At 51.1% G+C, this 15,147-nt stretch overlaps 1 protein-coding gene across 2 annotated transcripts; it reads left to right on the top strand.

Moving 5' to 3' along the window:
- The first annotated feature begins 130 nt into the window (after positions 1–130).
- On the top strand, positions 131–15,083 carry LOC117395504 (zinc finger protein 687b). Of its 2 annotated transcripts, none has more exons than XM_059006261.1 (9): positions 131–285; positions 2,373–5,413; positions 6,025–6,209; positions 8,714–8,890; positions 9,263–9,425; positions 9,531–9,851; positions 10,258–10,370; positions 10,843–10,948; positions 12,494–15,083. In XM_059006261.1, the coding sequence occupies exons 2-9, from the start codon at positions 2,393–2,395 to the stop codon at positions 13,010–13,012; spliced, it is 4,605 nt and encodes a 1,534-aa protein (XP_058862244.1). In that variant the 5' UTR covers positions 131–285; positions 2,373–2,392; the 3' UTR covers positions 13,013–15,083. The 2 variants fall into 2 exon arrangements, with proteins under 2 accessions (XP_058862244.1, XP_058862243.1); XM_059006260.1 differs by lacking the exon at positions 131–285 and adding an exon at positions 292–409.
- The last annotated feature ends 64 nt before the right edge of the window (positions 15,084–15,147 follow it).

Below are 15,147 nucleotides of genomic sequence, written 5' to 3'. Positions count from 1 at the left end.
TCATTAATGACAGACAGCGGCCTCCTCGAATCAGAAATGAAAACGTTCTGGTTTAGAGCCAGTGACGTCAATTTAGACCAATCAGAATCAAGACTAGCTGAGAGAGGGCGGGGCGCGTGGTGTCTCGTCTCAGGGGTGGGGTCCTGGAAGACAAAAGCAAATCAATCGGAAAACGAGGGCGGAGGAATCAGAAAGAAACGGCGCGGATTACCGGGAGGAGGAAACACAGACACACACCACGGGGTTAACTTTACAATAAAAGTGCTAATAATGGAAAGAAAAAGGGTGAGTTTGAGAAATATATATATATACATTTTGTTTTACGTATCTTACGGGGCCCCTTTCAGTCAGCTGACAGGAAGTTCAGTCGCAGCAACAGGAGACTTGGGACTCTGGATACGATTAAGAGGTAAACAAACGATACATTATTCCCCGAAAAAAATAAACGATATATAGATATATTATTATTTTACCACGTTGTCGGTTTATGTAATGTTTAGGAAGCACAGCAAACGCCCTCCTCTCTTTCACAAACGAACACCCTGCGTCGCGCTATTTATAGCACGACGGTTTATAAACGACCCCGTTGTTTCAATAGCAGATCATAAACACTTTAGTAATATTGTGCTCATAACTCCGCGCAGACATAGATATTTATTTATTTATTTATTTGCTATTCGTTTTATTATTGGTAATGATAACCCGTTCCTTCTCTACCGTACCCGGTGTTGAAATAACACATAAAGTATTAAAATATATATTTTTTTGTAAGCAGCGAGATAGGATCGGACTAAAATCAATGCTCGTTTACGCCCCGTGACGTCCCGCATGCTTAGAAATCTCCGAAAAATAAATAAGTAAACGTTCGTAATAACGTTTAGCATCAGTGTCGACACAGAACGATTACTGTAGAAACTTCTTCAGCGGTTGTTTGTCCAAAACGTGCGTCTTGAGTTTAGCGCTAGGAGTCTGTATTATACCGCGCACTTCGCTCGATTCATCAAACATCAAACCCTCTGAAATATTTATTATCAAATCGTCAGCTTTCAGCTTTGCACTTGAAACAGTATTTGTGTGTGTGTGTGTGTGTTGAATTATTATTATTATTATTATTATTATTATTATTATTATTATCATCTTCTTTTTTTTAATGGTTTCTGGTATAATTTCACATGAAAACTACGTCGACACAATTTCACGCGTTATAAGTCATCGAAGTTCTGCAAAAACTCGTCACGTGGTTCCCAGTGAACGTTTGTCTAAAAAAAAAAATGTTAGGTGTGTTTTGTTTTATCGCTAATGTATGTGCCATTGTTGTTCAGTGTACTTTACCAGACCTCTCTGTGCTTTACAATGCTTCCCTATGCTTTACCAGACCTCTCTGTGCTTTACAATGCTTCCCTATGCTTTACCAGACCTCTCTGTGCTTTACAATGCTTCCCTATGCTTTACCAGACCTCTCTGTGCTTTACAATGCTTCCCTGTGCTTTACCAGACCTCTCTGTGCTTTACAATGCTTCCCTATGCTTTACCAGACCTCTCTGTGCTTTACAATGCTTCCCTATGCTTTACCAGACCTCTCTGTGCTTTACAATGCTTCCCTATGCTCTACCACACCTCTCTGTGCTTTACAATGCTTCCCTATGCTTTACCAGACCTCTCTGTGCTTTACAATGCTTCCCTATGCTTTACCAGACCTCTCTGTGCTTTACAATGCTTCCCTATGCTTTACCAGACCTCTCTGTGCTTTACAATGCTTCCCTGTGCTTTACCAGACCTCTCTGTGCTTTACAATGCTTCCCTATGCTTTACCAGACCTCTCTGTGCTTTACAATGCTTCCCTATGCTTTCCCAGACCTCTCTGTGCTTTACAATGCTTCCCTATGCTTTACCAGACCTCTCTGTGCTTTACAATGCTTCCCTATGCTTCACCATGCCTCTCTGTGCTTTACAATGCATCCCTATGCTTTACCATGCTTACTTTTTATAAGCGTTAGTTTACCTTGGTTTGTTTTTTTATTCCCATCTCATATGAGGTTGCCCTGCATGAAGTTGTTCTTCCTTTTTAAGGTACAAGAGACATGTCCCCCACAAATCAAAATGATGCTGACTTAATTATTTTTCACGAAACAGGGTTTAAAATGTACTGACCGGCTGGATCCGGTCTTTCATTTCAAATGGTCAGTTTCCTCCTCGTGATACTCGAGTCACTCTCTCAGATGTTAAGAAAAAAAAACAAAATTCCTCTGTGTCCCTTAAGGGGTTAATTAACTCTGTAGTGTTAAATACAAAAGAGTTACTGTCAACACTTCTCAACAATACACCCCTAAAATAAACACATGGTCTCTCTCTCTCTCTCTCTCTCACTCCAGGTTCAGTCCATTATCCCGCAATGGGGGACATGAAGACCCCCGATTTTGACGACCTGCTCGCGGCGTTCGACATCCCGGATATCGACGCGAAGGAAGCCATCCAGTCCACTCCGGACGAGCCCGAGGGGGGCCACAGACCGGGGGCGGGGGGCGACCCCCCCTCGGACCCCCCGGGGGTGAGCGTGATCGTGAAGAACACGGTCCGGCAGGAGGGCTTCGGGGAGGCGGGGTCCGACACGGAGAAGCCGGACGGGAGACCGCTTCCGACCGGCGCGATGCCGGCCAGCGAGCAGAGCCTGGAGATGCAGAACGGGTTCTGCGTTCCCTCCTCCCCCATCTCCTCCCCCTCCTCCTCCTCCTCCTCCTCCTCCTCCCCCTCCTCCTCTCCCTCTTCCAACTCTTTTTCTATTCCTTCGATTGCCGCTAATTCCTCCGAAGCGACGAAGCCCCTCGGTTTGCAGCACCCCCAGACGGTATCCAACGGCGACCTGTGGTCCCCTCTCTCGCCCAAGACCAGCAGAGAGACCCCGGGAAGCAGCAGCATCAGCAGCATCAGAGGTAGCATCACTAGCCTGAGTGGTGGAAACAGCGCCGACCTGAGCGAACACTGCTGTAAGGCTACAAATATCTTCTCCAGGCTGCGTCCTCTGGTGGCTCAGAGCCCAGTGGATTTGATAGGGAAGGGTAGGGAGCGTAAGGGTTTGCTTCAGCAGCAGCAGCAGGTTCATCTTCAACAGCACCGGAAGCGACGGGGAGACGGAGGTGGAGAGGGTGGTGGTGGTGATGATGATGAAATGGAAATTGAAGAATCCGCTGCTTCCAGTGCCTCTGGGGTTCCTGATGCATCTCCCGGGGTTGGGGTACCTTTCTTTGCTCCTCCCAAAACTGCTCCCGCCCCCCCCTCGCCAGCCACCGCTGCCCCCCCCGTCTCCACCTCCACGCTCAATTTGGAACCCCAAAATAGCAACCCCTCCCCCCGCCTCTTGGGGAGCCCCCCTCCTCCTGCGCCCCCCGACCCCTCCTCCACCACCACCACCACCACCTCCTCCTCCGCGCTGTTCGAGAGAAACAGGGAGCCGGCTCAGGCCCGCCCCACGGGGGGGAGATACTCCCCGGGTTCGACAGGGTTCTGCTCTGAAGAATCGGAGCCGGATATCGGGAGCCCCCTGGTCATCCAGGAGAGCCTGGAGTCTCCCACCTCTTCCCCTCCTGGGAGCCCCGGGGAAAAAACTCGGGAGCCGAGCCCCGTGGCATCAAGCCAGCCGACGACACCCCAGAAATACCCCGAAGCGCCTGCTTGCCCTCCTCCCTTAACCCTACCCCAGCCCTGGCCCCAGCCGCGCTGCCCTGCCACGACGGACGATCTGGGAAGCAGCAGGAAAAAAAGCCCGGAGCACATTGTAGAGGAACGGGATTCTCCCCAAAGCCCGGAACCGGAGATCCAGACTCCCCTTAATAATAAGACTCCACTTTCCAACAGTGTGGCTTCTGCTGTCAGTTCAGGAGGCAGTGGCAGCATTGCTGGCGATGATGATGATAATAATAATAATAATAATAATCCTGCTCCTTCTCTCCCGCTGCTCCCTAGCAGTCCCGGGGCAAAGCAGGAAGAGGGGGAAGGGGAACCCAAATCGAGTTCCTCTCACTCCGCCAAGGAGTCCCGTTCGATCCAGGACAGTCCGGAGAGCCCTAGCGAGGAGGAAGAGGGGGAGGAGGGAGGAGGAGGAGGTGGGGAAGAAGGGGAGGTAATGGAGGCAGCAGATGAAGAAGGGAGAGGGAGCCTGAGAAAAGTAGAGAGCGGAAAAAATACTAACGGCAGCAACGGAAAAGGAGGCAACAAATCTGCATCGTCGACGTCTTCTTCCTCGGCTCCTTCCAGACCTTTAAAAGTCCGGATCAAAACCGTCAAGACTTCGAGCGGAGGGATCACCAGAACCGTGACCCACGTGGCGCCGCGCTCCGCAGCTGGGATTCCTCACCCTCCCACAGCAACGGCAGCGATCCCCATGGAAACGGAAGCAGGGGGAGGAGGAGGAGGGAGGGAGGGAGCGGTCAGCCGCAAGCCCACGCAGACGGCCGAGGCGCCCAAGAGAAAGCCGGTCAGTCTGCAGCTGGGCGACGGAGCTCGGCTCAAAGGCCCCATCCTGCCGGCTTCCACCATCCAGAACGCCAGCAGCGCCATGCTGATGGCAGCCAGCAAAGCGCAGGGCAGGATCGCAGCGCTGGCAGGGGCAACGAAACCGGAAAAGACCAAGCCGCTAGCCAAAGCCGCCATGGGCCGTCCGGCGCTGAGCCCGGCCAACCAGAAGGCGGTGAACGGCGCAGCCTCCAAACCGGCGTCCATCGTCAACAGCGGCGGCGCGGTGATCTCCCGCAGCCAGACCAGCCTGGTGGAAGCCTTCAACAGGATCCTCAACAGCAAGAACCTGCTGCCCAGCTACCAGCCCGACCTCAGCCCCCCGGCCGAGTGGAGCCTGGAGCTGCCCCAGTGCGGCTACCGCTGCCTGGAGTGCGGGGACGCCTTCGCCCTGGAGCGCAGCCTGGCGCGGCACTACGACCGCCGCAGCATGCGCATCGAGGTGACCTGCAACCACTGCGCCCGCCGGCTGGTCTTCTTCAACAAGTGCAGCCTCCTCCTGCACGCCCGGGAGCACAAGGACACCGGCTTGGTCATGCAGTGCTCCCACCTGGTCATGAGGCCCGTCTCCGTGGAGCAGATGATTGGGCAGCAGCCCGACCTGACCCCCGCGACGGGGCTTTCGAAGGTCAGAAACGCGGCTGCTGCGGCGACGGGGGGGGCTTCGAACGGGGGGCAGGGTACCCCCGGGGAGGCGCTGACCGGCCCGGGGGGGAAGAAGAAGGAGGCTCCCCTGCTTAAGCCCCAGCCCCAGCCCCAGCCCCAGCCGGCCCTGCCCCTCAGCTGCAGGAAAGAGGAGTTGCTGCAGTATCGGAACTTCAAGTGTCCCGAGTGTAAGAAGCAGTTCAAGGGGAAGACGGAGCTCGCCGCTCACTTCCAGGAGGTCGTCTCCGGCTCGGATTCGGTGAGACCCCTTTTTATTTTTTTAAATTTGTTTATTGAATTGTTGTATATTTATTTATTTATTTATCTGTTCCTGGTTTCACTGCGAGTTTTAATAAGAAGACGCACCACAGCTTGTTACCGAGACACATTGAAGAGATTGTCCGGGAGCTGCAGGGATGGGAATCAGACTCCCGTTGCACAGCAGTGTGATCCAGTCCTGGTTTCACTGTGAGTTTAATAATCAGACACACCTGAGCTTGTTAGCTAGACACACTGGGGCTGATCAAGCTGGTAGCAGTAAAACCTGGACTGGTTGCAATAGGAGTCTGATTCACATCCCTGATCTCTGTCTAAATATCCCACTTGTACCACCAGTATAATGGCGCAGTGTTCTCTTTAAAATCAGCTAAAAACTTCCTTCAACCAATAACTATCTATCTACAGGGATGGGAGTGAGACTCCCGTTGCACAGCAGTGTGATCCAGTCCTGGTTTCACTAGGAGTTTAATAATCAGACACACCCGAGCTTGTTAGCTAGACACACTGGGGCTGATCAAGCCTGGACTGGGTGACAGTGCTGTGCAGTAGGAACTTGTCCTGGTTGAACCCGTGTGTGTTTGCGCCCCTCAGAGCTGCACGCAGTGTGCCCCGGTGATGATGATGTCGAACCCTTGCAGCGGCTCTGCTCACCGGCGGATGCACCGGCACCAGGCCCCCCACGTGTGCCCCGAGTGCGGGGGTGTGGCCCGGCCAGCCGGCTTCCAGACGCACCTCAAAGAGGCCTGCCTGCATTTCTCACGCAGAATCGGGTACAAGTAAGGAAACCGGGACCAGGTCCCTCTCCCTCTCCTCCACTCCCTCCTCCCTTCCTCTCTCCAGCTCCCCCCCTCTCTGCCTATCTGTCCCTCTCCCTCTCCTCCACTCCCTCCTCCCTTCCTCTCTCCAGCTCCCCCCCTCTCTGCCTATCTGTCTCTCTCCCTCTCCTCCACTCCCTCCCTCCCTTCCTCTCTCCAGCTCCCCCCCCTCTCTGCCTATCTGTCCCTCTCCCTCTCCTCCACTCCCTCCTCCCTTCCTCTCTCCAGCTCCCCCCCTCTCTGCCTATCTGTCCCTCTCCCTCTCCTCCACTCCCTCCCTCCCTTCCTCTCTCCAGCTCCCCCCCTCTCTGCCTATCTGTCCCTCTCCCTCTCCTCCACTCCCTCCTCCCTTCCTCTCTCCAGCTCCCCCCCCTCTCTGCCTATCTGTCCCTCTCCCTCTCCTCCACTCCCTCCTCCCTTCCTCTCTCCAGCTCCCCCCCTCTCTGCCTATCTGTCCCTCTCCCTCTCCTCCACTCCCTCCCTCCCTTCCTCTCTCCAGCTCCCCCCCTCTCTGCCTATCTGTCCCTCTCTCTCTCCTCCACTCCCTCCCTCCCTTCCTCTCTCCAGCTCCCCCCCTCTCTGCCTATGTCTCTGCCTCTCCTCCACTCCCTCCCTCCCTTCCTCTCTCCAGCTCCCCCCCTCTCTGCCTATCTGTCCCTCTCCCTCTCCTCCACTCCCTCCTCCCTTCCTCTCTCCAGCTCCCCCCCTCTCTGCCTATCTGTCTCTCTCCCTCTCCTCCACTCCCTCCCTCCCTTCCTCTCTTCAGCTCCCCCCCTCTCTGCCTATCTGTCCCTCTCCCTCTCCTCCACTCCCTCCTCCCTTCCTCTCTCCAGCTCCCCCCCCTCTCTGCCTATCTGTCCCTCTCCCTCTCCTCCACTCCCTCCTCCCTTCCTCTCTCCAGCTCCCCCCCTCTCTGCCTATCTGTCCCTCTCCCTCTCTCCAGCTCCCCCCCTCTCTGCCTATCTGTCCCTCTCCCTCTCTCCAGCTCCCTCCCTCTCTGCCTATCTGTCCCTCTCCCTCTCTCCAGCTCCCTCCCTCTCTGCCTATCTGTCCCTCTCCCTCTCTCCAGCTCCCCCCCTCTCTGCCTATCTGTCCCTCTCCCTCTCCTCCACTCCCTCCCTCCCTTCCTCTCTCCAGCTCCCCCCCTCTCTGCCTATCTGTCCCTCTCCCTCTCCTCCACTCCCTCCTCCCTTCCTCTCTCCAGCTCCCCCCCTCTCTGCCTATCTGTCCCTCTCCCTCTCTCCAGCTCCCCCCCTCTCTGCCTATCTGTCCCTCTCCCTCTCCTCCACTCCCTCCCTCCCTTCCTCTCTCCAGCTCCACCCCTCTCTGCCTATCTGTCTCTCTCCCTCTCCTCCACTCCCTCCTCCCTTCCTCTCTCCAGCTCCCCCCCTCTCTGCCTATCTGTCCCTCTCCCTCTCTCCAGCTCCCCCCCTCTCTGCCTATCTGTCCCTCTCCCTCTCTCCAGCTCCCTCCCTCTCTGCCTATCTGTCCCTCTCCCTCTCTCCAGCTCCCTCCCTCTCTGCCTATCTGTCCCTCTCCCTCTCTCCAGCTCCCCCCCTCTCTGCCTATCTGTCCCTCTCCCTCTCCTCCACTCCCTCCCTCCCTTCCTCTCTCCAGCTCCACCCCTCTCTGCCTATCTGTCCCTCTCCCTCTCCTCCACTCCCTCCCTCCCTCCCTTCCTCTCTCCAGCTCCCCCCCTCTCTGCCTATCTGTCCCTCTCCCTCTCCTCCACTCCCTCCCTCCCTTCCTCTCTCCAGCTCCCCCCCTCTCTGCCTATCTGTCCCTCTCCCTCTCCTCCACTCCCTCCCTCCCTTCCTCTCTCCAGCTCCCCCCCTCTCTGCCTATCTGTCCCTCTCTCTCTCCTCCACTCCCTCCCTCCCTTCCTCTCTCCAGCTCCCCCCCTCTCTGCCTATGTCTCTCTGCCTCTCCTCCACTCCCTCCCTCCCTTCCTCTCTCCAGCTCCCCCCTCTCTGCCTATCTGTCCCTCTCTCTCTCCTCCACTCCCTCCCTCCCTTCCTCTCTCCAGCTCCCCCCCTCTCTGCCTATCTGTCTCTCTCCCTCTCCTCCACTCCCTCCCTTCCTCTGCCCCACTCCCCCTCTCTCTATTTCCCTCCTCTCTCCCACTCCCCCTCTCTCTCTCTCCGCCTATCTCCGCCTCTTCCTGTCTCTCTTCCTCTCTGCCTATCTCCTTCTCTCCCACACCCTCTCTCTCCTTCTCTGTCTCTCTCCCTCTCCCCCACTCTCTCCCTCTCTCCCCCACTGTTTCTCTCTTCCCCACTGTTTCTCTCTCTCTCTCCCTCTCTCCCTTCCTTTGATTACTTCTGGTAAACTTAACATGTTATCTGGGAAAAGGAAAGAATGAAAGAAAAAAAAAGCATAAATTAAATGCAAATTCAATATCTTTTATCGTACAGCACCCTAGATCATACTCTCTCTCTCTCTCTCTCTCTCTCTCTCTCTCTCAGGTGTTCCAGCTGCCAGGTTGTGTTCGGAGGGCTGAACTCCATCAAGTCTCACATCCAGTCTGTTCACTGCGAGGTCTTCCACAAGTGCCCCACCTGCCCCATGGCCTTCAAGTCCGCCCCCGGGGCCCACGCGCACATCAGCACCCAGCACCCCGGCCTGGAGAACCAGCAGGCCAAGTAAGAGACTGCGTTTAAACAAGGCTCCCGTTGCACAGCGGTTTGATCCAGTCCAGGTTTCACTGCGAGTTTAATCAGAAGACATCCCTGATCTCTCTGTCTTTCTAAATATCCCAGTCTTTACCACCAATATACTGTAGCTGTCTTCTCCATAACAAAAATCAGATAAAAACCTCCTTCAACCAACGACTATCTATCTACAGGGAGGGAAAGCAGACTCCCGCTGCACAGCAGTGTGATCCAGTCCTTTTAATATTCGGACACACCTGATTTCTATCTCTCGTTTTTCATTTTGCGTTGATTTGCTTCTCTTTCTCCCCTCTCTCTCGCTCTGCCTCTCTCTCTCTCCCCCCCCCCCCTCTCTCTCTCCAGGATGATTTATAAGTGTGTGATGTGCGACACTGTGTTCACCCACAAGGCTCTGCTGCACACTCACTTCGACATGCATTTAGCCAAGCAGAAGGTCCACGTGTTCAAGTGCCCAGACTGCACCAAGCTGTACGCGCAGAAAACCTCCATGATGGAGCACATCAAGGTACGCAGCTGTGTTATAAATCATTACATCTAAATTAGAAAGACAAAAACAAAAAAATAAGTAAAACTCTCCTAATCTGTTCCCCCCCCCCCCACGTTCTTCCAGAGCACTCACCGCAACGGGGGCACCAAACCCGAGCCCCCCCCTCCAGCCCCCGCCCAGCGCCCCTCCCCACAGAAAGCGGTGCGCTCAGCCGGGCCGGTGAAACCGGAACCACGCCCCTCCAGCTCCTCCGAGGACGAGGAAGAGGGGGACGAGGAGGAGGAGGAGGAGGAAGAGGAGGAGGGGGGCAGCTCCCCCGACCCCCCCCGCTCGCTCCGGGACGGGGAGGAGGGCAGGGTCCCAGAGTGGCGGTGCTTTGAGTGTAGGGCGCGCTTCTCTGAGAGAGACGAGTATATCACGCACATGAGGAAGGACCACGGCAAGGTTAGAGAGGCCGGCCGGCCAGCGAGCGAGCGGACTCTGCACGCGTGCATGCAGCGAGGGGAGGTTATTGAAATAGCTAGTCCTCCCCGGTTGGTGCGGGAATTTTTAAGTTAAAAAAATAAATAAATAATAATTTGAAAAAGGAAAGCTGCTGTGGACAAAAAAGTACAACATCTAAAAAAAAACAAAAAAGGTCATGCAGGTTCACAATGTGAATAATTGATACAAAAAATGATTTATAGCTGTGCTATAAGCAAGCTGTTATAAACATTATATAAACGTGTGTGTGTGTTTTTTAAGGGCTTGGTTATTTCCTATTTAAACAAGATGCAACTTTATTAGTAACACCTTGTTTTTCTGCCTCCTTTCTTTCTTTCTTTCTTTCTCTCTCTCTCCGTTCCGGCAGTCTGTGAAGAAGTTCCCGTGCCGGCTGTGCGATCGTTCCTTTTGCTCCGCCCCCAGCCTGCGACGTCACGTGCGCGTCAATCACGAGGGGATCAAGCGTGTCTTCCACTGCGAGTGAGTGAAGCCACGCCCGCCACGAGGGCAACCCCTGCTCATTGACCTTCACAAAATCAATGTCCTGTTATTATCATTGACTCCTTTATCCCAGGCGACTCACACAGGTGTCACAGGGCAGCACAGGGTTACAATGCAAGCTTCATATTTAAATACAGTGTAGTTTACAGCAAGTGCAAATAATAACACTACTAGAATACAATCTGAACTAGGATGCTATGTATAATAATAACACTACTAGAATACAATATGAACTAGGATGCTGTATAATAATAACACTACTAGAATACAATATGAACTAGGATGCTATGTATAATAATAACACTACTAGAATACAATATGAACTAGGATGCTCTGTATAATAATAACACTACTAGAATACAATATGAACTAGGATGCTGTGTATAATAATAACACTACTAGAATTCAATCTGAACTGGGATGCTGTGTATAATAATGGTATTTTTTTAAGGTACTGCACGGAGGGGAAGCGTACCTTCAGCAGCCGCCTGATCCTGGAGAAGCACGTGCGGGTTCGACACGGGATCCGAAAATGGGGCCCCTCCAGCGACAGCGAGGTAAGCATCGCCGCGCTTTACCACAGCAAGACCCCCCCCCACTGTGTCTAGCTGGGGATCTAGCTGTCTGCAGCTCTGCCTGAAAGCATTGCATCCCAGAGAATTGTAGGATTGAGACTTGACTTGCTGTGATTTTAAAATCCTTTTTTTAATATGTGAAAATGTTTTTGTTTCACATAGTGTAATCAAAAGAATCGCTTAAAAAAAATAATAAAAAAATTGTCAGTTTTTGTTCAGTATTTGTGGAAAAACTATACAAAGCGCTGGGTGTGCAATTCAGTATGTTAACAAGGGAACATTATTCAGCAGCTTTCATTGGACTCTATGAAGCTGAGGGAGTTCATTCTATATAGAGGGGGTGGAATTCAATATGTTAACAAGGGAACATTATTCAGCAGCTTTCATTGGACTCTATGAAGCTGAGGGAGTTCATTCTATATAGAGGGGGTGGAATTCAATATGTTAACAAGGGAACATTATTCAGCAGCTTTCATTGGACTCTATGAAGCTGAGGGAGTTCATTCTATATAGAGGGGGTGGAATTCAATATGTTAACAAGGGAACATTATTCAGCAGCTTTCACTGGACTCTATGAAGCTGAGGGAGTTCATTCTATATAGAGGGGGTGGAATTCAATATGTTAACAAGGGAACATTATTCAGCAGCTTTCATTGGACTCTATGAAGCTGAGGGAGTTCATTCTATATAGAGGGGTTGGAATTCAATATGTTAACAAGGGAACATTATTCAGCAGCTTTCACTGGACTCTATGAAGCTGAGGGAGTTCATTCTATATAGAGGGGGTGGAATTCAATATGTTAACAAGGGAACATTATTCAGCAGCTTTCATTGGACTCTATGAAGCTGAGGGAGTTCATTCTATATAGAGGGGGTGGAATTCAATATGTTAACAAGGGAACATTATTCAGCAGCTTTCATTGGACTCTATGAAGCTGAGGGAGTTCATTCTATATAGAGGGGTTGGAATTCAATATGTTAACAAGGGAACATTATTCAGCAGCTTTCATTGGACTCTATGAAGCTGAGGGAGTTCATTCTATATAGAGGGGGTGGAATTCAATATGTTAACAAGGGAACATTATTCAGCAGCTTTCATTGGACTCTATGAAGCTGAGGGAGTTCATTCTGTATAGAGGGGGTGGAATTCAATATGTTAACAAGGGAACATTATTCAGCAGCTTTCATTGGACTCTATGAAGCTGAGGGAGTTCATTCTATATAGAGGGGTTGGAATTCAATATGTTAACAAGGGAACATTATTCAGCAGCTTTCATTGGACTCTATGAAGCTGAGGGAGTTCATTCTATATAGAGGGGTTGGAATTCAATATGTTAACAAGGGAACATTATTCAGCAGCTTTCACTGGACTTTATGAAGCAAAATTATTTCATTCTATAGTGATGCAAAACTTTTGGCCAGAGCTGTATCTATTTATCTATCTATACTTATCTCTCTCTCTCCCTCTCTCCTGCTCTCTCTCTCTCTCTCTCTCCCCCTCCCCGTCCCTCCCTCCCTCTCTCTCAGGGCCCAGCACGCAAGCGCAGAGCTCCCCTGGAGAGGGACAGCTCCTCGGACACGGAGGGGGGAGCAGCTGGAGGAGGAGGAGGGGGAGTGAGGAGGAGGAGGATGAGGGTGAGCACCCCGACAAAGATCAGAAAGCGCAAGGCACCCCAGCCCCAACCAGAACCAGCCGGGCCCTTCAGCTGCCAGAAGTGTGGCTTCACCACGGAGTCCCGGCCCGAGTTCCAGGCCCACATCCCCCAGCACCGCAGCGATGAGTCCTCTCACCAGTGCAGCCACTGCGGGCTCTGCTTTGCCTCCCAGCCCTCCCTCAACCGCCACTGCTTCATCACCCACCGCGTCAAGCAGCCCAGCCCTGCCGGGGACCCCAGCGAGGGGGAGGAGGGACCCGGGCAGCAGGGCGGGCTCGCCTGTCAGGTGTGTGGGAAGCTGTGCGAGACAGCAGTGGATCTGCGCACTCACTTTCGGACGCACGGCATGGCTTTCATCAGGGCCACAAAGACTGGGGGAGCGGAGAAATAGACGGGGGGCGGGGGCTCTAGCACTGCCCACAACCCAGTCCTGGGGTTCAGAAGTCTCCTCAATGAAGTCTGTTATTAATATTGAAATGATCAGGAAGCAGGAGTTTGAGCAGGGTTAGAAACTCACACTAGCCCTGCTGCTGCTGCTGCTGCACCCAGTCCTGGGGTTCAGAGCTCCCCTCAATGAAGTCTGTTATTATTATTAATATTGAAATGATCAGGAGCCAGGAGTTTGAGCAGGGTTAGAAACTCACACTAGCCCTGCTGCTGCTGCTGCTGCACCCAGTCCTGGGGTTCAGAGCTCCCCTCAATGAAGTCTGTTATTATTATTGAAATGATCATTTCTCGTACAGACCGTTACTTTCATCCCCGGATGTAGTTTTAATTACCACTGTAATTAATGAAACCAATATAATATAACCCACTTTCTGTCCCTAAAGGAATAGAGCTGTAGCGAAAAAAAAATCCTGTGTGTAAATGTTTAGTGACGGTGATGCAATCCTTATATAGCGTCTATCAGAAAGCGCTGTACTAACCGCACTGCATAAAACACCCCCCACCCTCCCCACAAAAAAAAACTGCGCTGATGAAGGCGCGAGTCCGCGATGACGCGCCGCCCTGCCGTTAAAAAGCAGAGTGTTTTATCAACGTTTTTTTTATGTTTTCCGCTACAAGGAACAGCGGCTGTCACAGTTATTCAAATGCAGTCCTACAGCGAAGGAGGCTGGTTTTAGAAGATTGTTTTTTGGTTCATTTTTTTTTCTTTGGAGAAATTGTTCATGTTTTTTGAGGGAGGATTGGGGCGGGGCTGGGGGGGTGGTAATCATGATTTTGTGTTGTTTTTTTTCTTCGTTTGTTTGTTTTTTTAGATTTTTTTTTTTTTTTTTTTATATATAAAGTGTTCAGTTGTGTTTTTAAAGTGCTGCTGCTTCTTGAGTTTTCGAAGCGTCATGAAAGCGGCCCGGCCCGTGTTCTAGGGTTTAGTTTTGTTCTTGTCGGTTTAGCTGGTTTTTTATAACACTGGTTCCTGTACAGCACCGCCCAGGGCATTTTTAACATTGCGTGCGTGTGTGTGTGTGCGTGTGCGTGTGTGCGTTTCTTTTTTGTTCGTTTGTTTTTGAGTGCACTAACAACTGTCAGCATTTTAAAGCCTGATTATGTGTGTGTGTGTGTGTGTGTGTGTGCGTATTTAGTACCTGATAAACATATAAATCCAGACCAATACAACCCCCCCCCCTCCCTCCCCCCCCTTTTTGATTTTTTACTTGCGCAGTGCTGAGGTGGGGAGGAGTAAACAGGTGGCTTCATGCAGACCTCAGTGTGTAAAGCAGGGCAGCCAGGTTCAATGCAAAGTGCGACTTCAAACTATCAGAGTGAAAAATGTGCTGCCCGTACAAACCTACCTTTCCTTCTTTCTTTCTTTCTTTCTTTCTCTCATTTTGTCTTACTCTTGTTCTTTCTCGTCTCCTTTCTTTCTATCTGCTCGTTTTCTTTCTTTTCTCTTTCTTTCTCTCTTCCTGTGAACAGCGCTGGGGTAGAAACTGATCAAAACTCCACATTTCTTGGAATGTAATAAAAATGTAAAGGTTTGAAACGGCTGACCAGGGCTGCAGAGCCTGCAGGAATTGATTTTTATATAATATATATAATCTCTAAGTTTTTGGAATGGTTATTTTTTGGATTCTGTAGAGGAAAGCACTTTTTCTTCTTGTGATCTGTGAAGTCAAACCTTCCATTACAAAATGTTCCCAGCAGTGCCGAGTATCTCTCAGCCCTGTCCTTCAGACTGCAAAACCGAAACTGATCTGAACCCGCATATAAACCTGATCTTATCTCTGGTTTTTGTTTTGTTTTTTCCCTAGATCCAAAAAAAAAAAAAAAAAAATCCGATTACTAGCACAAAAAAACCGCAATGTACCCCCTTATCTCTGTAATGTATTATAAATCCCAGTTCCTTTTGTATTATTATTATTATTATTATTGACTTTGTACGTAGTAATTCAGTGCTCTTCAGAGCATGGAGTAAAGAAATGTAATATAATTGTTGTAATAAAAACGTGTTCTCTTTTTCACCCAATTCTTCACTGGAGAGTTTGATTGCTTGTACTCTTATTAAGAACGCAATAAAATCACTAA

This window comes from Acipenser ruthenus, chromosome 32 (assembly GCF_902713425.1).
Source record: "Acipenser ruthenus chromosome 32, fAciRut3.2 maternal haplotype, whole genome shotgun sequence".
In the NCBI taxonomy this organism is placed as follows: domain Eukaryota; kingdom Metazoa; phylum Chordata; class Actinopteri; order Acipenseriformes; family Acipenseridae; genus Acipenser; species Acipenser ruthenus.
This window is presented reverse-complemented; position numbering and strand designations above follow the sequence as displayed.